The sequence below is a fragment of the Rhineura floridana genome, chromosome 2 (genome assembly GCF_030035675.1).
Source record: "Rhineura floridana isolate rRhiFlo1 chromosome 2, rRhiFlo1.hap2, whole genome shotgun sequence".
Classification (NCBI taxonomy): domain Eukaryota; kingdom Metazoa; phylum Chordata; class Lepidosauria; order Squamata; family Rhineuridae; genus Rhineura; species Rhineura floridana.
Window position 1 is genome coordinate 44,094,992 of NC_084481.1, and position 23,373 is coordinate 44,118,364.

Sequence of the window (23,373 nt, forward strand, 5' to 3'; positions counted from 1 at the left end):
AAGCTCTTCACAGGAGAGGGAGCTCAGGAGTAATCATGTCAACCACCCAGGTCATTTCTGTATTCCACAGTTCAATCAGGGTTTCGACAGGAGCACCAGCCCTATCAGCCGGAAAACTCCCCAGAGCCCTTTGGAAACCATCCGGATCCATTAGTCTCTGGGGGCGGACCAACTTAATAGGTCCCCCACCCTTGCAGAGGGGAAAAGCCACTGTAAGTCTAAACTTCAGCAAGCAGTGATCTGTCCATGACAGAGGGACTGATGTAAGGCCCTCCACATTCAGATCACCACCCATGTCCAGTTGCAAAAACCAAATCTAGAGTATGCCCTGCAACATGTCTTGGACCAATGGCATATTGGGACAGTCCCATGGTTGTCATGGAGACCATGAAATCCTGAGCCGCCCCAGATAAGGTGGCCTCGGCATGGATGTTGACATCCCCCAGAACCAACAGTCTGGGGGATCTCAACAGTACACCTGAGACCACCTCTGTCAGCTCAGCTAGGGAGTCTATTGGGCACCAGGGTGGGCAGTACACCAACAGAATCCCCAGTTTGTCCTGCTGACCCAGCATAAGGTGCAAACACTCCAGACCAGTAGTCACATGGACAAGGTGCTTGCGGAGGGAGATTGAGTTCATATAGACCACAGCAACCCCCCTCCCTGACCCTCAGGTCTACCCTGATGCGGAACAAGGTACCCTGGCAGGCATATCTGGGTGAGACTGACTCCTCCCTGCTCACCCACCCAGGTCTCAGTTATACATGCCAGATCAGCTGCCTCATCCACAATTAAATCATGAATGAGGGAGATATTATTATGTACGGATCTGGCATTTAGAAGCAGCATCTGGAGGCCTGAGAACTGGCTGATAGGGCAACCAACAAACCTGCAGGTGTGAGGAGGACCAGAACAAGGCACAGTCATTAACTGCCTGGGCCGCATTCCCCTTACCTGGCAAGTCCTCCTCACAATGCCATATCTCCCTCTACCCATCACTACACTAATTGGGGGACCCTCAAATCTCCCCACTTGGCTCTGAGTCCTCTCTCCCAGGCACATGACTCAAGACCCACAAAAAGGCAGTCAAAGCAGGAGCCGCCTCAGCCAGCCAGCTAGCTTATGTATCCCCTCCAGAGAAGGGACAGGTGGAAGAAATCAGCAACAGCTAGCTGAGTACCTGGGGCCTGGGCCTGCGTAACGCCTGCTGAGCAGAAGTCCAACAGGGAGAGGGGTGGTGGTGGTAGCTGAGCAGCAGCAGCAGCAAGCAAGCAAGCAGGCAGACAAGCAGGCAGGCAGCAGCAGCAAACAGCTCTCCTTCCCTGGACAGTGGTGGTCCCCTTCCTCCTGCAGGCACTGGATCTGCCTGTACATCCTGAATCGATTAAAAACCTGTTTTTATAATCATATTTTCTGTCACCAGATACATGGCAACTAGAAGCCTTTGATTTTGTCTTTCTCTGCCCAGCGGCTTCTCTCACTTCAGTCTGCCTTTGTTTAAAGTCAGGCTTTATGCTGTCTGACACCTATCACAATCCCTTTGAAGATGGTTTGGAGAGCTGCATTTAAAACAGAACTTCCATCTGTATTTGTCTATGCCTTTTTGTGAATTTGGGTGATGACTCATGTCGCTACCTTTTGTTTATTTGTTCCTGCCCATAGTAAGGTTTGCCTGCTCCGACAGAATTTCTTGTCTCTCTTTAAAATCCTGGTCCTTTAAATATGATATGATCTGACTCGTGTTTTGGTCGGAATTTTCTAGCAGACAGGAAATTAATTTATGACACTCATCGAGAGAGCTCAGGAGTAGTGCCTTTTTCATTTCATCATCAGCCAGGTCCCTCCCACATCTCTGAAGTTCAGTGAGCCGCTCTGTAAATTTTTGAATATGCGTATTCAGGCTGCCTCTCTCAGCAGTCTCCTTCAGAGAAAACAACTCCTTGTAAAGATACATGATGTGGTTCTTGGACTTTCTTTTATATATTTCTTGTAGCTTCTCCCACATTTTTTTATATTGTTACATCCTATGCAAACATTTGGTGCCTCATCTGATAATGCAGAAATAAGCAGACTTCACTTTTGCATGCTTGCATCTCCAGGATGCTGTAGCAGTCTCATCCTCTGCCAAGGGTTCAGGATCGGTCGGATTCCACTTAAATCTTCCCCTTCAAGGATTACAATGAACTGAAGATTCCACACTGCATAATTGTCCTTTTCTAGCCTCGGGATGCATCTCTCAAGCCTTGATTCTTCAGCCATCCTTTCCTATCTTTTGTTTCACTTTTCTTTATCTAACTTAAAGTCTCCTTTGTAAATCACACAAAGCATTTAGCCTTTTATAGCTTTTAGGCACAACTTAGTTTCAACTTAGTTTGCTGGGCCCATAACCCTTATTGTTGTGTAAATTTGTATATTTGTTAAGCAGAGAACAGTGGTCTGAAATGTGTGTGTGCCAGTGTGTGCATTTACCTAAGAAATCAGGCTTTTACCCTGCATTGAGATCACTGAGACTTAAGACTTAGTAAAATAAGAAAAGCTACTTTATTTATAGAAATACATAGTAGATAGAAAGACATACCTAGTTCTAACTAACTTGGAGGCACAACGCCCAGGCTTGGGAGTTGCCCTCATGGCTTGGAGAGAGAGAGCAGAGACAAAGGTGTCTCCTCTTTCTCGAACAGTTGGAGAAGAGAAGAGAGGAAAAGGCAGAAGGAGGAGGGGCAGATAAGCTTCCTTAAGACAAGGAAGTCAGTCAGAGCATCACAGGTATGCTATCTATCTGGAGGACCCTAACTCTATCTCCCTTCTGGAACATAAACAAAAGAACAAAACAGGAGTTGCTCTTGCCCCACTTCCAACAATTCTCAGCTTTAGCCTTCCTGATGCCATCCCTGCAATTCCGTGATACCTGCCTGTACTCTTCCTTTATGGCCTGGCCTTCTTTCCACTTCCTGTATGTGTCCTTTTTTGTTTTCAGGTCATCTCTAAGCTTTTTGTGAAGTCAGATTAGCTTCTTCTTCTGTTTTCCCCCTTTTATCCTTATTGGAATTGCTTGCCATTGCACTTTTAGAATTTCCTTTTTCAGAACCTCCCACCCACCTTGGACTCCTTTTCTCATTAGGGTGGCTTGCCATGGAACAGTACTTACAATTGTTCTGAGTTTATTAAAATCAGCTTTCCTGAAGTCCAGGGGGACATGTGGCTACTCTCAGCTTTTGCTTCTGTTAAAAGCAAGAATTCAAGTACAGTGTGGTCACTTTCCCCCAGAGTTCCCGTAACTGCCACTTCATACACCATCCCATTTCCTTTCCTTTTGAGAACTTCGGAAAGAGCAGCAGAATTTGTGTGATAGAGAAATTTTTGCAATCTGGTTTCCATTCATAACCAGGAAGTTTTAAATGTAGGGCAAATTATTAATTATAATAAACATCAGTATTGTTATGCCTACCTAGTATTATCCATCTATGAATGTTTATTGCTTTGTTTTGTTTTCTACAGATCCTTTTTTCAATGGGTGGTGTCACATCAAATATATAATTTTTAGGGCAAAGTCACAGAGACAATGCAATTGGTTTCAAACCCAATTGTGGATATTTTCTCCCCACGCCCAAACCACCAGCAAAAGAGCAGGAAAATAAGCTGCCACGCTTCTTGCATTTTTATTAAGATCTGCAGCCATTGACATTCTGTTGCCTCTCTCGTATAAGTCTAAAGGCATATTGTATATAGTTATCGAATCATACTCGCCTACAGATCTATTCTTTTCCAGGTGTTTGTTAGCAGTTGTAGATCTGCTGTCAAGAAGGCGGGAGATGCTGAAGAACAGGAGCTAACATTACTGCGCCATTTACGCCAAAATCGCTAAAAGTCGAATTTGTGCTGGACCGAGGCGGAAATCTCTGTTGACAAATCGGGGACAAGGATTGTTTTGCCTAATAGCGAGATCCGCCCGTGGGTTACGTTGAACGTCTTGGAATTAAGTTGATTCCGGAGGATGCGAATAAATACAGTTATCGTGCTGTCCAGCACAGACATCGCGTCAAATGAAGAAGTACGAGTTGTTTTTACAAAGTCCAGCGACATCGGCAACTTCTTGTACAACAGAGGAGAAGGAAGGATTTCTGAGGCATCTCCCTTCGAATCAAGTTTACACACACTGACCTGTCACACTTTTTACAGAAATGTTGACTCTAAAAGAGGGTCTCCCTACCTCTGTTGGATCAGGACGTTAACAAGAAGCAATCGTCGATTTGACCGGTGACCTTCCACGCTTGTTTCCCGCCTCCTCGCTGGACACCTTTTCCCTTCAAGAGCATACATTATTCTAAATACACATTCTCTGACCAATCCCCCCGTCCCGATGTTTTTGGCGCGTCACTACAGTAAGGTATATAATGACAAAGGAAAAAGTGCTTGTGATATATACGATGGAGAGGAAAGTCTTGTGTAAACGTGGGTGGAAGGGGGATGTAAAAGTGGATCAAAATCAGGTCAAAAAAGTTGCCCTGAATGAAGCGGAAAGAAGATGCACCAAGGAGAGGCAAAAAGATTTCGGGTGGGTGGGAGGAATAGTAAGGTTCAAAGCCTTTTAAGACTAAACTGCGAAAAGAAAACGCGGGAGTATTTCATAGCATTTGTTGCGGTTAAATTGTAATACTTCATAAGGACCAGAACTAGGTGGTCCTGGGGAATAATCAAACTGTTCTGGGCCCTCACTGACCTGGCTACCTCCTTCTTTCCGTGGCCAAAAGCTATCTTTCTGTTTTCAGGATTGTATAAGAAATCATTAGCAGCGAAAAACTAAGGAAGTCGTCTATCGCCGGGGCAGAAATTCAGAGAGTCCAGAAATGTGAGTGCTGCAGAGCCTGCTTGGCACCCCCTTAAGCTAGCCCTCCGCTGTGGCAGCTGATGCTGCCCCGCCTCAACAATACTGAAGAAAGGTTCCATCTGCACCATACAATTAAATCAGTCTTATGCCACTTCAACAGTCATGTCTTCTCTCAAAGAATTCTGGGAACTGTAGCCTGTTAAGGGGGCTGAAATTGTAGCTCTGTGAGGGAGTCTCCTAACAGTTCTCAACACCCTTAACAAACAACAGATCCCAAGGTTCCTAGGGGGAAGCCATGACTGTTAAAGGGACATAAGACTGATTTAAAGGTATGGTGTGGATGCGACAGAAGATTCAGGGGTAGGTTCTGTCAGTTTCTCTGTGTGAAAAGAGAGAAACACTCCATCTTGTTCTTTGCTTTAAGCAGCAAAATGTCTGTATGAGCCTTGAGGGCTCCCAAACACAGTAGCACTACCTTACCACATTTTGAAGTAAATGAAGTAATTACACTTACTATCTCTAAAGGATGAGAGGCAGACACAAGATCTTTTCAAGTGAAGTATTCCACATTGCCCTTTTAAAAGGGGGTCCCTTAAGTAGTGGTGTAGTGGCTAATTCAGGAGTGCAGGGTCCCTTCTTGATAGTCACAACCACTCTCCTTCTAAGATTATACAGCTTCTAAGATTATAGAATAATCTGGCCAGGTTTGAATACTGCTTTTTGCTCCTCTATGTCACCATTTGTCTGTCCTTTCTCACTGTTAGAGAAAGTGCTTGAATTACTGAATTCAGTGTCTACACATTTATCTCCTGATGCTGCCAAACTGCTTGATGAAGTAGATAGGATGCTGTCATCAGGTTTCAATACCTATTCTTCTAGAATTACAGAATATCAGCCCCTCCTCCTTCTACACATACCTAGAATGTTAGGAAAAAAGAGAGTGGTTTTAGCCTGTCTAGGTAGTTTCTTTCTTTCTTTCTTTCTTTCTTTCTTTCTTTCTTTTTCTTTCTTTCTTGAAAACTCAGAGTCTGGGGCCCCTGCAAGGCTTTCATGGATGCCATGGCACTCCTGGGCACCACATTGACAATCCCTGGCCTAAGTGTGTTAATGTCCAAAGTAAGGTATGCATTTTTGTTTTGTTGCAGCCAGTGAATTTGGTGTAGGGTAGGTACTTTCAAGTCAAGTGAGCCTAGTGACTAAACCGTCTGCAGAGGGCTTAGTCAGTCGCCTGGTCTCTTCCATGCTACTCTTCTGAAATTCAACCATGCCATGCTATAATGCTAAAGGCTCACTTTAATTGTACATGAAACGAAATGTACACAGAGACAAGAATTTTTATTTTCCTGTTTCTCAAAATATCAGGTTGCCTTTCCATTAAGCTGCTGTTGCAACAAGTTGATTCAAACCGCACAGATATGTTTCTTTCTTCTGAGGATTTCAGACGATGTGCGCTAGCACAGTGTTGTGGCTTTTAATTACTATTTTGCTTGGTTAGGTGGTTGAAGAGCCTGGCGCCTAGGTGTGATTATACGGTCTCCTACCTGGCCTCGGAGACATAGGGTTTCCACGCTAGGTGGCGCTAAAAGGCAAGGTCATAAACACACTCACAGGCTGTTTGCCTTGTACCTCCGCTCTAGTTTATCCTTCCTGAGGGGTGGGAGGAATCTCTCTGGATTACATTAAGACACCACATTTTTATAATGTAGGCAGCCCTTAAATTTCTCAGAATATGACGTAGCCTGAAGCATTTTATATAATATGTATGTAACTATAGGACTTGACTATGTGCTATGGCTTTATAACTCAGTGTTACACATTCTGGTCGCTCTTGTAATGAATTTAGTTGCTGTCGTTATTTTAAGACAGAAATTACCCAAGAAGTAAGCTTGCAATATGCGGTGGCCTCACTTCGTTGTCACAACAACCCTGCAAAGCTTAAAATATATTGACTTGCTCGCTCGAGGACACGGAGCCCAGAATTTTCACACACACACACACCCCAATCTTTCGCTCCTTCACTCCCATTCGGTGACTACAGATTTGTTTTTTATATTGGAACGGTCCATTAAAAGCCTGGTCAAGGAATAGATTTCCTTGTCTTAATTGCACAATTTAACTGCAACATTGGGCCTTCAGTTTAAAACTCCCACCCTTTTTCAAGGTCAAAACATTCAGGGCTATATCCAGTTTTCTCTCACACACATACACACACACAAAGGCAACTGTTGTAATGTTACCTTGTGCATTACTGAGTGAGGAAGCAGGTGGCAAAAGCAGGTAGGACATCCTGGGGGGGGTATTTGCCACGGGTCTTAGAAGTTATCACGTGCATAGATACAAAAGCTAAAGGCATTAAATACATCTCATTTCCTCAGAGTTGTACTCTGCAACCTCACCTTTCTACCCCATTGCCCTCAGCCCTCTTTTCTTCCCACACTTCAACTTCATAAGGATAGGGTTATTGTTATTATTATTATTATTTATTGGTCTGTACAATTATCCTGCTTATAAGCAGGAAGAATTCGGCGATGTATTTCCACTTATACGAGGGTTATGATTGCTGGGCAACATGATTTAGGACATGGTTTTAACAGATAATTACGTATTTTAATAGACGGTGGCTGCAAACTAAAACAGTTACATCGGAGGAAGTAAGCCCCACTGAAAACAAAGCGATTTACTTCCAAATTCCAAGTAAACATACGCAGGACTCCGTTGTGTGATCTGAACCTGACTAGATTAGATAGGTCTTGAAGTAGAACAAGAGAAACCAAACAGGAATCTAACCGCGTGATTTGACCATTTCGTATCTTTCTCACAACACAAACACTTTTAGAGCACTCTTATCTATAATGAGAAGACTGTACTAAGGGTTGTATTCAACTAAATCGTGCTCAGAGGAGACCCATCAAAATTAATGAACCTAAGTTAGTCAAACTTATTAACTTCAATGGGTCTTCTCTAATCACCACCACCACCACCACCCACACACAATCTCCCCCCCCAACACTCCCCTCGTCAGACCGGCACCCCATATCTCAGATTCTCTCTCTCTCTCTCTCTCGGGAGGGGGGGGAGGTATTTCTCTCCTTCTTTCCCTCGCTTCTCAGCACGTGTCTTCTGTGAGGCGCCTCCAGCGCCAGGGAAGCAAGGAGGGGGAGGGGCAGACGGCGGGCGAGGGAGAAAGAATACAATGTGACCGAGGGCGCTGATTGGTTGTTGCTAAGTGACGTAGCCCGCTCTCACGTGACCTGTGTTAAATGCCCGCCTGGCAGCACCCAGGAGCAGCAGACAATCGTAAAGCCGCTGCTGGGGAGGGCGAGGCTGGGAGTTGCTGCTGCTGCTGCTGCCGCCCACGGGTGGATCTGTGTGAAGACACACAGAGACACGCGCAAAAGTTTTAAGAGCAGCCGGGTGATGATGGCAGCGGAGGCCTCCCACCCCACTCCTCCTGCAGCTACTTCTGTCTCACCAGCGGCGACACAAAGAGATCCCCAGTGATCTCTCTTCTTCTTCTTCTTGCTTGGAGTTTCCAGCTTGCCAAAGAAGGCGGGGGGAGGAGGGGCGGCGGCGGAGGCGGCGGCATAACTTCGCCGCTCGCCCTGTTGCAAAACAGAAGATCCCGGCTGCTTTCCCTCTTTCTTTTCCCCTCCCCGCTGCTCATTGCTCTTCTGCCTACTTGGAGCGAGGGAGGGAGGGAGAGAGAGAGAGAGGGGCGGGGATAGAGGATCAGGATGACTGGAGTCTTTGACAGCCTTGCCTCAGATATGCATTCAAACCAGATTACCTCCGGCAGTTACCACCAGCACCACAGCTTGCACAAGCCCCAGGAATCTCCCACCTTGCCAGTATCCACAGCCACTGACAGCAGCTACTACACCAACCAACAGCAGCACGGAGGCGGAGGAGGAAGCGCAGGTAGCAACGGAAGCAGCGGGTCACCCTACGCACAGATGGGTTCTTACCAGTATCACCCGAGCGGCATCAGCACGGTGCCTTACTCCACCAAAGCCGGCAGCTACGATCTGGGATACCCCGCTTCTTACAGCTCCTATGCAGCCTATGGGACAAGGACGTCCCCGGTCACCAATGATCCTGGTAAGACTCTAAAGCTCTGGGAAGGTTGAAGGTGGGGGGTGGACTTCTTTGGAAAGTGTGGCGCCCATCCCTGCTTCTTCTGACGACTTATTCAGCCGCAATTTAGTCAGGCACATAGAGGCAGAGCAGCACGTGATTGGGCTGGGAGGGATCCTGGCGCTGCTGGGATGTTTTGCGCTCTTTCTTTCTCTCTCTCTTTCCAAGGTTACAGAGGAGGTATTGTGTTGAACATAGCTGTCGGAGTCAAAGCTAATTATCCATCACCCACGAGTGTTGATATGTGGTCCTGCTGGTGGTGCCTGATTATTCATCGTCGTTTTCCTTCATTACAGCAGAGAAAGAAGAGGGCGAACCCGAGATCCGAATAGTCAACGGGAAGCCAAAGAAAGTGCGGAAGCCAAGGACGATCTATTCCAGCTTCCAGCTGGCGGCCCTGCAGCGGCGCTTCCAGAAGACCCAATATCTGGCACTGCCGGAGAGAGCTGAGCTGGCAGCCTCCCTAGGCCTCACCCAAACTCAGGTAAGAAAAGGAGCAAGAAGAGGTCTCAAGTAGCCCTTCCCGACGCCCTGGGGCTCCGTGTTGCCGATCCCCCTTTGCCCAGGCTAGTTTATGGTGGAGACCCTTCCACGCTTTTTGCTGTGGTCGGCAATTCAGAAGAGGTGCTTAAGGGAGCTGCCTCCATGCAGAGGTGCCCATCATGCAGTTATTGTTGATTGATGTTGCGCCTTCTTTTTGTAAACGCGGAAAATGATTTACACGCCGATGGCCTCAGCCCTCCGCATATGCATAGACCACCTATAGCTGGGGAGCCCTGCTCAGACAGACAAGGCATCTACAACAAACCGGTGGCAGATAGAATGTAGAACAGAATATTTTGCATATGAATTTCAAATGTATGGGTGGGATCCAGATATAGCTAAAAACTTTTAAGCCCCATAGATTTCTATGGGAAAGATGTAAGCATGTCTGTAGCTCTCCAAACAATGAGACTTGCACTCAATATGGATGTGATCGTGCCCTCTGTGATATATTCCCTGCTCGTTTTCAGGGAATTAAGTGCATTTCTTTGCTAGATTTTGGCATATGTTTGGCTGTAAATATCTCTCTCACACACATATACATACACACACTGCTTTTTTGGTTACAAAAAAAAAGGTGCCGGTACTCATACCTTGCGTGGTACCATGGGTGCTAGCACAAAATGGCTGGCATCAGCAGCAAAAAAGAGGTGGCGGTACTCTGTACAACGTTAGCCATGCATACACACACGCTTACTTTAGAAAGTATCCTAATTCATTTTATGCAACTCAGAAAAGTCACCCCCCTCTATATCTCAGCTAACTGAGGTCTTCCGTTACTTGCTCACATTACTAAAACTTTTTTTCAATCCAGAGGAGCACTCTGTGTTTAAGAGCCCTCCCACACACCATCAGCACCCCTTTCTCCTGCAGTTTTGGTGCAGATTTAGGAAGAGAAGAGTCTAAATCTAGTTTTGTCAATGATAGTTTAGAGACCAGGCGGGATTCATTAGGAATGAAACTGTTGGATACCATCATAAATGCATTTTTTTCATTCACCTCAGTGGAAGAAGCTTACTTCTGAGTAAGCCTGATAAGAATTGTTATCAGAACTTCTGAACCCCATTCTTATGGCCTCAGAATACACACAAAAAACATGGCCCCTAAGCTAACCTAAAAGTTCAGGGGGGGACCAAAAGTAGGGGGGATAGAAAAAATCTGTAATAAATTTAATTAATTTTTTCTTGTTTAAAAAATTAGGGAGGTATTTCTTTTTAAGGGAAGCCACCCTCCAGCCCCCTCCCTCCAGACCTGACACACACACATACAGGGCATCCTCCACCCTGGTTATAAAAACCTTTACAGCATTGGCATAGCTCTTCACTCAAGGTGCGCACACAAAACAGTCTGAGAAATACGAAACACATTTCCACACACCTCAAGGAACCCTCATTATAAGTCTTCACCACTCTCTCCCAAATCTCCAAATGGACACTGCTATAACAAGAAGTCAGGGCGGGTAGATTTTCAAGTCTTCCCAGCAGCCTGTCAGGGGAAGGGGGAGGCAGGAAAAGCAGCCAATGGTGCTTCTGGACTAGGTTAGTTTCCCCTTTGCACAGTGAGGGTTCTACTCTGGAGTAAGGACGCTTCAGATCTGGCCATGAAATATAATAAAATAGGCCTTGGCCAGCCGCTTGCAAAAAGGCGCTCCTTCCGCTCATTCCCGCCTCTTCTCCTTCCTTTGACAAGGTGAAGATCTGGTTCCAGAATCGTAGGTCTAAGTTCAAGAAGATGTGGAAAAGTGGCGAGATCCCTGCAGACCAACATCCTGGCAGCAGCTCATCTCCGCCTTGCTCATCCTCTCCGGCCTCAACCACTCTAGCCTGGGACTTTGCTCCCCACCCGCAGCGAATGGTCAATGGAGGCAGCGCCACCGGCAGCAGTGCGGGCTCCAGCCCCGGCACCCCAGGCGGAACGGCTGCTTTCCTCGGTAACTACTCGTGGTACCACCAGGCGTCCAGTGCCGCAGCTTCCCACTTGCAAGCTGCCTCCCCGATCCTGCAGCAAGGGCAGTCTCACCAGCACCATCCTCACCTTCATCATCACCACCACCACAGCGCGGCTGTCAGCGCAGGGACGATTTTCTAACCTCCATTATGTTTGTGCATGCCCAAGCGCGCACCCACCCCTACTCCCTAAGGGGAGATGATGGCGGGGGAGTCCCATTCACTCAGCACTCCCATCCCTGGCGGACAGAGGTACCCACCTTGGTGCTTTGTTGGATGAATCGCGCCTTTCCCCTCCCCCACCCCGCTCCCAGCTCCGGAGTGACTCAGCAGCTGGTCCTGACCGGTGGTACTTTATATACCCAGATGGGAGATGAGCCCTCCCTGAAGTTTGGACCTCATCAGGGTCTGGTTACACTCCGGCACACACTTCAAATCAGAACACCCCTTATCCAGCCAGAGGCTTTGAAGTCCCTGGCAATATTCCCTCTGACATAACAATGGAATCCGGGTAAAGCTGTGGTCATAAACTTGTTCAAACAAATACCTACAGGTTTTTCTTCCTCAAGGTTATTTCCACCCACCCGCCTCCATCTATTCTTTTACACCCCCTTTTTTCCTACCCACCTTGGTCCCCCCCTTCTATTCTTCAGTAAATGCAACTGTTAAAAAAAAAAAAAGCACTCTTCTCCCATTTCACATCAAATCACCAGTGCAGCGTTTCTTATTTAATTTTTTTTATTTTTGTAAACGTTTTTATAGGTGCCTTTGCAGATGACCTCATTTTGATGTTGGGGAAAAAAAGATTAAATAATTTTTATATGTAGATATTTAAAATTAAAAAGAACCCAGCTGTGTTTAAATTATCTTTTTTTAAATGTTTGCAGGACTTTTTCTTCACCAGGCAAAATAATATGTTTGTAATAAAGCTGTTTTGTGCTGATTTCTCCCCCCTTCTTTATGTAAAAAAAAAAGAAAGAAAGAATGGGAGTTCATTGGACAACCTGTATCTGTTTATGTTTGTGAACCGAGATCTGTTAATGCCATAATTTTATCCTCTTTCTCTCTGGGCAGCTTCCATACTCTTTATTATTCTGTTTGATATCTTTTTTCTCTCTTCACTGTCATAAAGAATAAGCTACTGAGTTTTTCCCGGTTTGTCGTTAAACCCTTTAAAACATAAAAAACGTATTTTCTTGGTTATTTATTATTGCAAAAAACAAACAAAATCGCTCAGTGTTACTTTTACACTATGAAGAGATTATTTAAATAAATTATTGTTTGCACCGTAGTTTGTGCAGTCGCTATTTCTCTCTCCTTTAAGCCAAGGGTTGCACGCCCATTTTAGGTCTTCCAACCCTTCCCCATAGTTGCAAACTACACGCACTGCGACTGAATTCCGTGGATAAAACGCCATTCTTTCCCTCAGGACAGCGTCTCCCCACTTCCCATGTTGCTTCATTCTAAAACACATGGTGAGGGGCTTTATTTTGGGAGGACTTACTCAGTTCTCCATCGTTGCCATCACAACGCTTGTTGCACTAACAAGGCGGGCGCATCCTTGAATGGTTGGTGGGGAGGGGCAGTTTCAGTGGAGCTTTGCGGTTCCCCTGGTGCTGATAGCCGCCACCACCACCCCCGAAGGCGGTAGGAGTCGCCGCAGCTTTCCCTCTACTGCAGCCATGAATCACTCAGCGCGCTCCTCTTCGCTTGCCTGGACTCTGCCCCTCCCCATTGCGTACTGGCGCCACAGATGTTTAGGGAGTCCGGGACAGTCTCTTGGCGGCTTCCCGCGTTAGAATCCAGGCAGTGTGACGGCGAGGCTGGGCGTCTGCCCCTCTTCAGGTTGTGTTGGTTACGGATTCCGGCCAGTCGTCAGTCTCCGCTGTACGCAGCACACCGACAAGGCTCCAAATGCAGTCTGCTCGTGTGTGTGTGTGTGTGTGTACATGTGACTTGTTAACTCTTCGTGAGCTCGGCTAGCCAGCCGCCCAGAGAATAATGCTATTGGGTAGCCTATATAAATGCCGAAAGTAAAATAAACGAAAATAGCTAAGAATTCTCTCCTTCTTCACGAAGAACTTGCGCTTTAATTTATTCATTTCGCCCTATTTCTCAAGGGAGCCGCGCCTCGCCGCCCGCCCATATATGTAGGCGCTCGGGATGCTAACCCTTTTTTTTAGACCCAATATGTATTTGGGTGTTTTTGTTTGTTTGCTACAGTTATATCCCACTTTAAAAGTTCTTCGTTGGCGTGAGAACAGAATGGCACTCTTATTCCTGACAGTACAGCCTGAAGGTTTAGCCGCATCCAGCATACATACAAAAAGAAAGTCTAAGGCTTGCAATCCTAACCCAATTTACCTGGGAAGAAACGTCATTGAATTCAGTGGGACTTAACTTCTGAGCAGACAAAGCTAGGATTCCGCTGTAAGTCATTTGCAACAAGAAAACAGCAGTGAGTATGGTGGCCCCTCAAAAACCAACAGATTAATTACGACTTATGCCACAATGGATCTGTCAGTCTTTAAGGGCCCACAATATGCTGTTGATTGTAATCAGCATCAACATCATCACAAAGACTGAGCAACAAAAATAAAGAAGACAAACTAGCTGGTTTGTTACATGAGTTTGGTTGCATGGGCAACACCCCCTTCAGGATTCTGAGGAAGTTAGGCTGTTGTGGCCTGGGAAAGCTGATGCCACAAGTAAACCGACATCCAAAGGTGCTACAAAAGTTCTGCTTGCTGAAGTCAGTTCTTGCTTGGTTTCAGTGAGATCACCTTGCAAATCCCAAATGCATTGACCTGTCCCCTCCCTACAGGCCCACTTTAGGTGTTATATAATGTATTTGTTTCAGAATTTTAAAATTGTAAACCTCCCTGTTGACCTTTGCAGAAAGGCGGTATATAAATACAATAAATAAATAAATAAATAATACTGATTTCGTGGTTCCATATTATTTTTGTAGCCCCAGAGATCCCTTTGCAGATCTTGAAAGGCCTTAAAGTCCCTTTCTAATGTATGGACTACGGCAGATTCATGTACCATGTGTGTGTGTGGCACGCAGGTACACACACACACACACACACACTTGTTGGTTCTCTCTTCCGCTTCTATAAATCTGGAGATCCGTCAAACCCCCTCCAATGTGGCCTATAAAAAGAATTGCTGGACATTTAGAGGACCTTTGGCCGTCCCTTTCGCTCTTTTCCCCTCGGTGCTACGGTTCTTTGGGGTCATACTCGCAATATTTGTCTGTGCGAGGAAGGATTTTACGCGGTGTAGGCTATTATCCCTCACAATGAACTGCCGGAGAACTGGGGATTAGGATGTGCGTGTATGAGCCAGAGAGAGAGGGGGAAAGTGATGGGAGGGAGGAGAGGTGTTTTCAATAGTAGCTGTCCTCCATGATTCCTTGTTTTTATTTGATGTCCCCGCATTTGCCAAAGTAGCTTGCGAAACATTTGGAGCTTCCCCCTCCCCCAACATCCCTCCTTTCCCCCCCGCGGAACAATTTCCCCTTCTTGCGCCAAAAACACCAACAGTGTCACTAGGAAGGAGAAGAGACCACCGTCTTCCCTGTCTCTGCCAGCAGCTCTTGATGTTGTGGTTTGGTGGTGGGATCTGTGCCCGAGAGGCAATTAAGGGCTTTGCTTGGGCTTGCGTGTGTGTGTGAGGAGGACGGCGAGAGCCGAGAGGGCTGTTGTGCGTGGTGCCCTGAAAGGGCCTCTTGGCAGCGGCTGGCGCAGTGGCAACAGGCTAGCCGCCAGCTCGGGGCCAAACCCAGGGCGACCTTTCTGGATGAGGGGGGAATGTGTGGCTCTCCTTGTTCTCTGGCAGAGGCGCGGAGACCACGAAAGGGAACTGCCAGGCCGCCCGCCCGCCCCTTCCATCGCGGAAGGAGAGGTGAATGGGAGAGGGGGAGGAGGAGACGAATGTGCTGCCAAACAGACAGAATAATTAAGAGGCCTAAACCCCCAAAGCGCCCGAGGCGGGGAATGTGCACCCTGAGCTGGAATCACTCAACAGCCTTGGCACGAGAGGGGACCAAACAGGCGGTGAGGGACGAGGGATGCCTTGCCCCCCAAATCAGAACGGTTGTGGCTGCTGTTCCCTTAAAGCGAAAAGGAAGGAAGAAACTTCTCACATGCATACATTATCTGGTGGCAATCATACAACAACCCTGCAAGCTGGATGTCAGATCAGTCTTATTTATGTTCCCCAACCCCACTTTACAGATCGGGTTGCGCCTGAGAGAAAGTGGCCATTTTTTCGTGAGTTCGTGGCTGAAACAAACCAGAGCTGGGCTTCCCAAAGCACAGTCGTTCTCAAGCCACTGCACCAGCCCAGATCACCAAAGAGGGCGGTGGGACCATTGAAGCCTCACAAGAGAAGTGAGGTAGGGCCAGAAGAAGAAGAAAAGGCAGGAGAATGCCCCGCGGTAGAGAAACCCCACTCGCCTGACCGGCCCTTGAAGCGAGCCCGTCTCAAAAGGGCGAAGCGAAAAGCAAAGGGCGGCGTGGAAGAGGAGGAGAAAGAGAAGAGAAAGAAAGATGAAGCGGGGAGGGGGCGGTGAAGAAGGGAAGGGACGGAAGAAAAGAAGCCGGGAGCCAAGAGGGTGAGAATATCTGCGCCTGGGAGACTGAGTGGGCGGGAGAGGCAAGGGGGCGGAGCCTGCGCGAGTCTCCACAGCCGCCTCAGGCGCGGCGCTTGGATACGTTTCCCACACGCTCTCCCGCTCCCTCCAAGACGACGGGGCCCTGCGAATCCCTCCGACTGTCCCGAGGCCTTGCTTACCTCCCTCCCCGCTCTTCTTCCTGCAGGGATGAACGGGCCCTGGTGAAAATGGGAACGGGAAACAAGCAAAACTCAGCCACCAGCACCTGCCGCACAGAATGAGCTTTGCCACTCTCCTTCCCACAAGTCCCAGGAGAGAGAGACCGGAGGCAGCAAGCAGGGCGGACTCCCTCCGGGGCCTACTTGCTTGCTACCAGGGGGGATGCCAGTATTCTGTCCCTGCGGCCATCGAAGACGGGCGAGCTAGGGAGGTCAGCCAAATGAAACACTCAGCTCTGAGGCACACATCCCACCCTGAGCGCAGCCGTTCAGTGGCAAGCAGGTCCAGCCACAGAGTTTCAGGCAGCATTGCTTGACACGGCCTCATCCTGTGTATGTTTAAGAGGAAGTAAGTCCCACCGGGTTGAATGGGGATTACTCCCAAGGAGTCGGTCCTAGAGAGGGCTCGAGAGAGACACGCACCCATCTAGACACTCCCTAAACATTCGGCATTATCACACAGGGCCCTGAGCACATCCGTACCAATTCGCACACAGCCCATGGACAAAGTGCATTCACACGATACATATATACATACATGCACATACAACAGTAGGCAGCAGGCATAGTCGTTTTAAAGCGAAAACCGGGAAGATGGGGGGAGAAGGAGAAATTAGCTTATTTTCAAGCCTGCCTCACTTCAGTCGGTATTTGGAATATAATTTGTCAAAATCAGCGATACCCGCGTGCTTAGCGATTTCCCAAGTTTCTGCAAAGGAGGGTTTTTTTAAGATCCATTTTTAAACACACAAGTGCCCAACTTGAGTTACGAAAGCCTATTTGGCAGTGCATCAAACGTGGATCACCAAAACCCCAAGGGCTCTCCGCCTGATTTAGAAGCAACGCACTCTTTTCCTCAAATAAAGTATCTCCATCTCTCTTTATAACGCTTTATCTCGCCATCTGCGTTGGAGAAGGTATTTTAAAGGCTTTCCCCGATGACTAATCGCTTCCTCCAGTTTGTAACAAAGGAGTCCGAAGATTGTTGTTGCACAAATATACCGTCTTTCTCCCAAGGCAGTCAATATTTTCGTAAAAATACTAAAACAAAAATGTTACATTTATGTTTGTTATGCCTGAGAGCAGAATATATTGTTGTTGTTGTTGTTGTTATTGTTGTTGTTGCTATTTTCAGGCATACATCTATGTAGGCCTTCTGAGCAAAACTAAACTATTTAGACCAAAAAAGAAAAAGAAGCGCTATCTATTTTCAGCACCATCCATAGAGGAGTGTAGTTGTACTAACAGAGCCCAACTGATTTCTGGGTTCAGATGGCAAGCAGGCTATACCAGCTGGGGAAATTTCAGATTTGGCGAAGCTGCATATTTCTGTGTGTGTATAGCACCAGCCAAAGTATCGTATCTCATGGTCTAGACTAGAGGCAGGTTTGGAACCTTGGAACCAGACAGGGCACATAGTACCTACCTCAGGGTCGGTCGGTGAGTGCAAATATTAGACATGTAACTTTGTACTTGTTGTGGGTCCGCGTGTGTAAAACGTCGTATTTTGTAACTTCGCGTCTCATTCTCTAACGGGAGGGGAGTAGTATTAGCAGGGCTGAATGTAGAAGGTGGAGTTGCATGTTAGCGCTAAGATTAAGGAGCAAGGAGGAAGGGTTGCCTTGGGCATCTCTCATCCTGCGGCCTCAGTCTCTGAAAAGCAAGAGAGATCAGACGCCTCAAGAATTAGGATGTACACAACCAGGAATGTTTCTGGCCGCGATTGGTACATTACAAGGCATCACGTTCCTCCCCGGGGCTTAAAAAATATAAAAAAGAAGCCACCGTTTAAGCTGCCCTGCTTGACAGGAGACGCAGAGTCGCGGGAGACCGCAGCTAGAAGACAGGGCCCGCTGGCGTTTCCTGACTGTGTGTATGTGTGTGTGTAGCTCAAGACCTTGCTGCTCAGGGCTGACACTCCTTGGGGGTACGCTAGGTGTTTTGTATCAAGAAGAAGTTTTACTTTACGATCAAAGCCATCTGGCCCTCCTTTGTCATTGTGGTTGAAGATTCTTATTCTTATTGATCGGACTTTCTTTTGTTCGCTCCCACAACACTCTGCAGAACAGCCAAGGGAGAGCATGAACATCCCCTTCATATCCGGGCGTGCTCTCTCTCTCTCTTCTCTCTCTCTCTCTCTGGTCACCGATGGAATCCAGCAGGCGAGAGAGATGCCTTCAGCAACAATGAGCCCCTTTCAGACCTTTAGCCCTGTTGCTGCGTTTATTTGTCTTTAAAAGATTTCGCCGGGGTAGGGGTGGGAGGGGATCTCACATGGCCAGAAATCTCAGCCGCATCACAGGAGGAAAAGATGGGGTGGGCCGAGGGGAAAAAGAGGGCTCGTTTTTCCACCCGCTACCCCCCCCCCAGCCCTCTCCCTGCCGCCCAGTGGTGCTGAGGAAAGAGGAGAGTATGGTGGTAATGATGACTGATTGAGTCTCACGCAAGCACAGACGCAGCCCCCGGCTTCTTTCTCCCGAATGGTCCCGGCTGTGGCTTTTCTGCTGGTTCATCTCCATCCACCCCCGTTAATGTCATCTGTGTGCCCCATTTCCTGTGGGACACTGGATCGGTCTTTCTGTCTCCCCCCACTCCTTCCCTCCTGCTGCTGACCAAGGTACCAGCAGACCTTCGGGAGCGGCGTCTAAGCCCTGCTGTTTGCATCGCCCCTGCAGGGATAGAGAGGGGAGGGAATGGGGGGGGAAGAGAGGATGGCTCAGGGTGGGAGGTAATGTGGTGCAATTAAATCCCCCACCCACCCACCTTTCTCGTTTTTTTCAGACGGAGGGGGGGTCACCCTGGAATGCAACCTGAGAGCAAAGAGTAATCTCCCTCTAGAACATAAGGGCTGAGGGCTGGGGGGGAGCTAGGATGGTCCCGGGGGGAGGGTCTGGTAAAAAAATTGCCATTGGACCGGCAATCTGCTCATTTGGCCCCATTAAAAGGGGGGGAGAAGAACACCCAAGAAATTCAATTAAAGCCGCTCTGGCCAAAGAGCTCTTTGAGGCATGAATATCTCCCCTAAAGCTGTAGCAATCATGTGGCATTAGACACTTCCGGAATCCTATAGCCAACTTGAAAAATCCCAGACCCCCTTTTCCCCTAATTTTTGCTCTGATCTGTAATTTTATCCACATTTGCACTAGTTTGAGCATTCTGGCTCTCCCATCTGAAAGCCTGCAATTACTATATAATTCTTCGCAATTTCACATGTCCTAATATGGACTGTAATTTTTGCGCAAGACAATTTCCTGCTATTTCAAGCATCAACATTGTCAAAGTTGTATGTACATAATAAATGGGAATATCAATGCATAGTTTTTAGCATAACATCTTGACTCCTCGATAATTATATCCGTTCGGAGCCTACGCAGAATTAGCCTGAATTGCACGGTAACTGCTGCTGCTTTAAAATTTTTAAAAATTACTCATAATTTTCCCAAAGATTACCAAGATCTCGAGTGCACAATGTCATCAGCGTAATGAAGAGTAAACATTTATGCTAATAATCTGCAATTTTTTTCCCATCAGCTATAAAGACAGAGGCTATATAGCAGAAAATTTCAGTGATATTCTGCAAGAGGAGGGCTGCGAAAATCCCTCCTGCGCTCAGAGGCACAGTTCGATTCCCAGGGACCTCAAGCCCACATTTTTTTGGTGTTCTTTGGATATTTATTCTTGTGGCAAGGCTATTTCTCCCCCAACCCCCATTTCCCCTCTCCCCGCAACTTTTCTAGCAACGTGCTACATGGGAACCTTGCGATAAGACAAAAACGAGCGGGGGTCCTGATTGCATGAAAACTGACACCGAAGGTAAGTTAAGGGAGGTTGGTAACACGCTTTGTCCCTTTGGGGTCTCCTTCCCCCCCACCGCCCCAACTCTTATGGGTGCGTTGTGTCGCTAAACGTCCCAGATTGGGGACAAGGAGGGAAGTGGAGAAGTTGATGAGCTCTGCACCAGCTAATTCTTCGTTCAAAACTTCTTGTCAGTTGTGTCAGGAAGGATTATCAAAAAGGGTGTCTGTCTGTGTACGGGTGGGGAGGAGGGGGCGATTGATGCTCAGTCCCTGAAGGTTGAGAGTACAAAGGTAGACACTGGGAGGGGCGCGCGTTTGTCTTCGAGGAATCTGCGAGTCGCTAAATCTATCAGCCGCATCCAACTTGCGCTTTGTGGCTCTGTTCAGCGCCGGCTTTGAAGTACGCGATAGGTAACAGAGAGAGAGAGACTGTTGGTAGAGCCCTGTTGTGACCGGGTGAAGCGCGCAGCCTAGTGAGGCTGACCTGGAGGAACTGAGCTTCGTTCCCAGCGACCTGCCCCCTTCCTTTTCTCTACTTATTTTTAATAGAAAAAGAGGGCAGGAGGTGAAGTAGAGGAGAGCCTAGGCACGAGGAAGCCCCCATTTCTTCCTTGATTGCCCTTTCTCTCTCTTCTTTGATCATTTTTGTACTGATTTAAAGAGCTCTCTCTCTCTTGTAACATCCATTGAGCCTGCTTAAGAGAAACAAAGGTTTGCCTGGCTTAGTAGTGCATGTGTGCGTGCGTGCATGGTGTATTATGGTGCGATGTGTGTATGTGTGTGTGTGGGGAGAGAGAGACAGAGAGATTGCGGGTGTGGGTAGATTCAAGAGAGAGAAAAACCTCATCTTTCCCCTTTAAGAATCCGGTTATGGTAAAAGACGATCGAGAAATCGTCTGCAGGGACAAAAAGAGAATTTAACTTGGCATGTGCCAGAGGGAAACAGGAGGAGGAGAGAGAGAGAGAAGACAGATGGATGTAATCTGGATGGGATTTATATGTTTTACTCTTTCAAAATGGAGAGATGCAGCTGGGCTTTGCTGTGGGAGACTGACAGGTCCCCAGCTTTTGAGGGGGTTCTTTAATACGAAGTGGGGGGAGTTGAAGCGTCTTCTTCTCCTTCTTTTTGGTAGGACATATTAAAGAGGTATCTGTTGTTTGGCAATTTTGCTAAGTCGGTCTTCATTACTTCAACATTGTGCATTTGCTAATTTGGAAGCCCCTTTTCCTTTTGACAGCCTCGGCTCCATACACCTGCAAGCAATTTGCGGCGCTCCACTATAGAGGAGAATTGCGCGGGGAGATGGCAAGCTCGCACCTATTTTATTTCTCCCTCTCTCTCTCTCTCTTTCTCTCTCTCCACCCTTCTTCCCCATTCTCAATGCACAGCAAATTTGGCTTTCAGTGCGTTATCTCTTTTGTTAATGCAAAAAGATTCCCTGGGCGAAAAAATTGCTCATAATTACCAGAGAGATGGGGAAACTGCATTAGAATAAATAAACCTGAAATTACTGTAATTATGTTGTGTTTGATGGGCTCGGCTTGTAATCAAGAAGAGAATACAGTGAAATGATGCTGACCCTCTTGGGTTTTGCAGCTGTACGCGCACTTGGGGTCTTTTTTAGCGGGGGGGGGAAGAGTCAGTTTGATTATCATTAAGCTGTGTGCAACCTATTGCAGAAGTGTTGGGAAATGGGGGACAGGCGCTTCCTTTCTCTCCCCCACCCTCCAAAAAGGGGAGGAAATACCTATCCCTAGATTGCATTTTGCCATCGACAGGTTTATCCGGGAGGGTTGTGTTTGCAGAGAGAGAGAGACAACGGTGGAAAGGCGTAATATTCGAAATCAGTTTTTAATCATTGTAATGAGGTATTGTTTCAATAGAAGCCCTTTCGGATGATTCGGAGTTTAATTAATATCCTCATTATGAACACCTTCGAATCAGATATTTGATGAACTGCTTGTCAGGAACAAGGCAGAATTAATTAGGTCTGTGGTGAGACTAACATTTGCAAATGTACAGTTATAATGGGCGCTAACTCAAGCCCGCCTTCGCCGGGAGAAAACTAATAATTTCTCCATTTGGACGGCTTACCGAGACCTTTATTGAATTAAGAGAAGCCGAAGTATTTTAGAGCATCCCCGCCAGAAGTTTGCTTGACCATTTGGGTTGCTGTTTTTTCCCCTTTCATTCCCCCCCCCCGAAAAATGTGCTCTCGCGTTTCGACCGACCGCTGCTCGATTCGGCGTCAGGCTTTCTCCCCGGAGAGGCAAATGCGGCCACTGACTCCGGCATGTGTGGTTCAGCATCCCTGTGAACCGCCGGTTGGCGGCCAGACTTTGTCACCAGGGAATACAGAAAAAAGCTGTCAAAGAGATTCCAAGAAATCCCTTCGGGCAAGTTCTCTCTTCCTTCCCTTGGGGAAACAGGAGAGCAGGGATTCTCCCACGGCCTGCCTCGTTTCTCTCCTCCAAGCCGCTTCAGTAAGTCTGTCGCCTTTACACACACACAAACACACACACACTCAGCAGTGTGGTGCCTTGGCTGTTCCCCTCCCCTCCCCTCTGAATCTCTCTCGCAAGTACATTAGCCAGAGGGCCGCATCATTTGATCACTCATCGCCCAGAATTGAAAAATGGATGCGTGTCAAAACAAAGATCGATACAATTTCTCATGCACTTCCTCCCCGAGCAGCCTTCCGGAAATCCCCTCCCCACCCCCAAACACCCACCCACTGTTGCCTCCTCCCCTCCCCACCTCCTTACCCCATAGGGAACTTGCAAGAGGATGCAAACCTCGCCGTGGAGGAGAGGGGGGAAAGGGAGAGGGAGGCAGAGAAGGAACGTCTTTCTCTAGCTCAGTGCCACAGGCCAAAGAGGGCAGCGGGATTTCCCTGGCTCTAGGCTGTCTGTCCTGACACCAGGACACTGATCTCCCTTTCTTCCTTCTGCTTGACAGGACTTACTGAACTTTGCAGGTGACATTAGCCCGAACGACACACCTAACTGATTAGTTGTCCCGAGGTACAATATTAGGACAGGCCCGCAGGGCTGCGCTCTTGGCTAAACGCGCTCTGCAGGAGAAATTTGAAAGGTGTCCTCCTGCTCTGGCTTGAAGTGTCTGAAGTCTTATGTGGGTTGTTTGTTTAAATAACTAAACTGAGGACGGGGGGGGCGGTGTGGAGGGACATAAGGCATCCTTCAGAAGTAGCTTGAAAACCGTGCTGGTCTTCTATCTTCTATCTTGCCCAGATGAAAAGCAAGGAAGATCTGTCTCATATACAG

General features: G+C 47.5%; 1 protein-coding gene across 1 annotated transcript; it reads left to right on the forward strand.

Annotated features, from left to right (window-relative positions):
• Positions 1–8,147: 8,147 nt before the first annotated feature.
• DLX2 (distal-less homeobox 2) lies at positions 8,148–12,639 on the forward strand. The gene is made up of 3 exons (XM_061612915.1): positions 8,148–8,927; positions 9,260–9,447; positions 11,196–12,639. Exons 1-3 carry the CDS (start codon positions 8,564–8,566, stop codon positions 11,592–11,594), a joined length of 951 nt encoding a protein of 316 aa, XP_061468899.1. The 5' UTR covers positions 8,148–8,563; the 3' UTR covers positions 11,595–12,639.
• Positions 12,640–23,373: the final 10,734 nt, after the last annotated feature.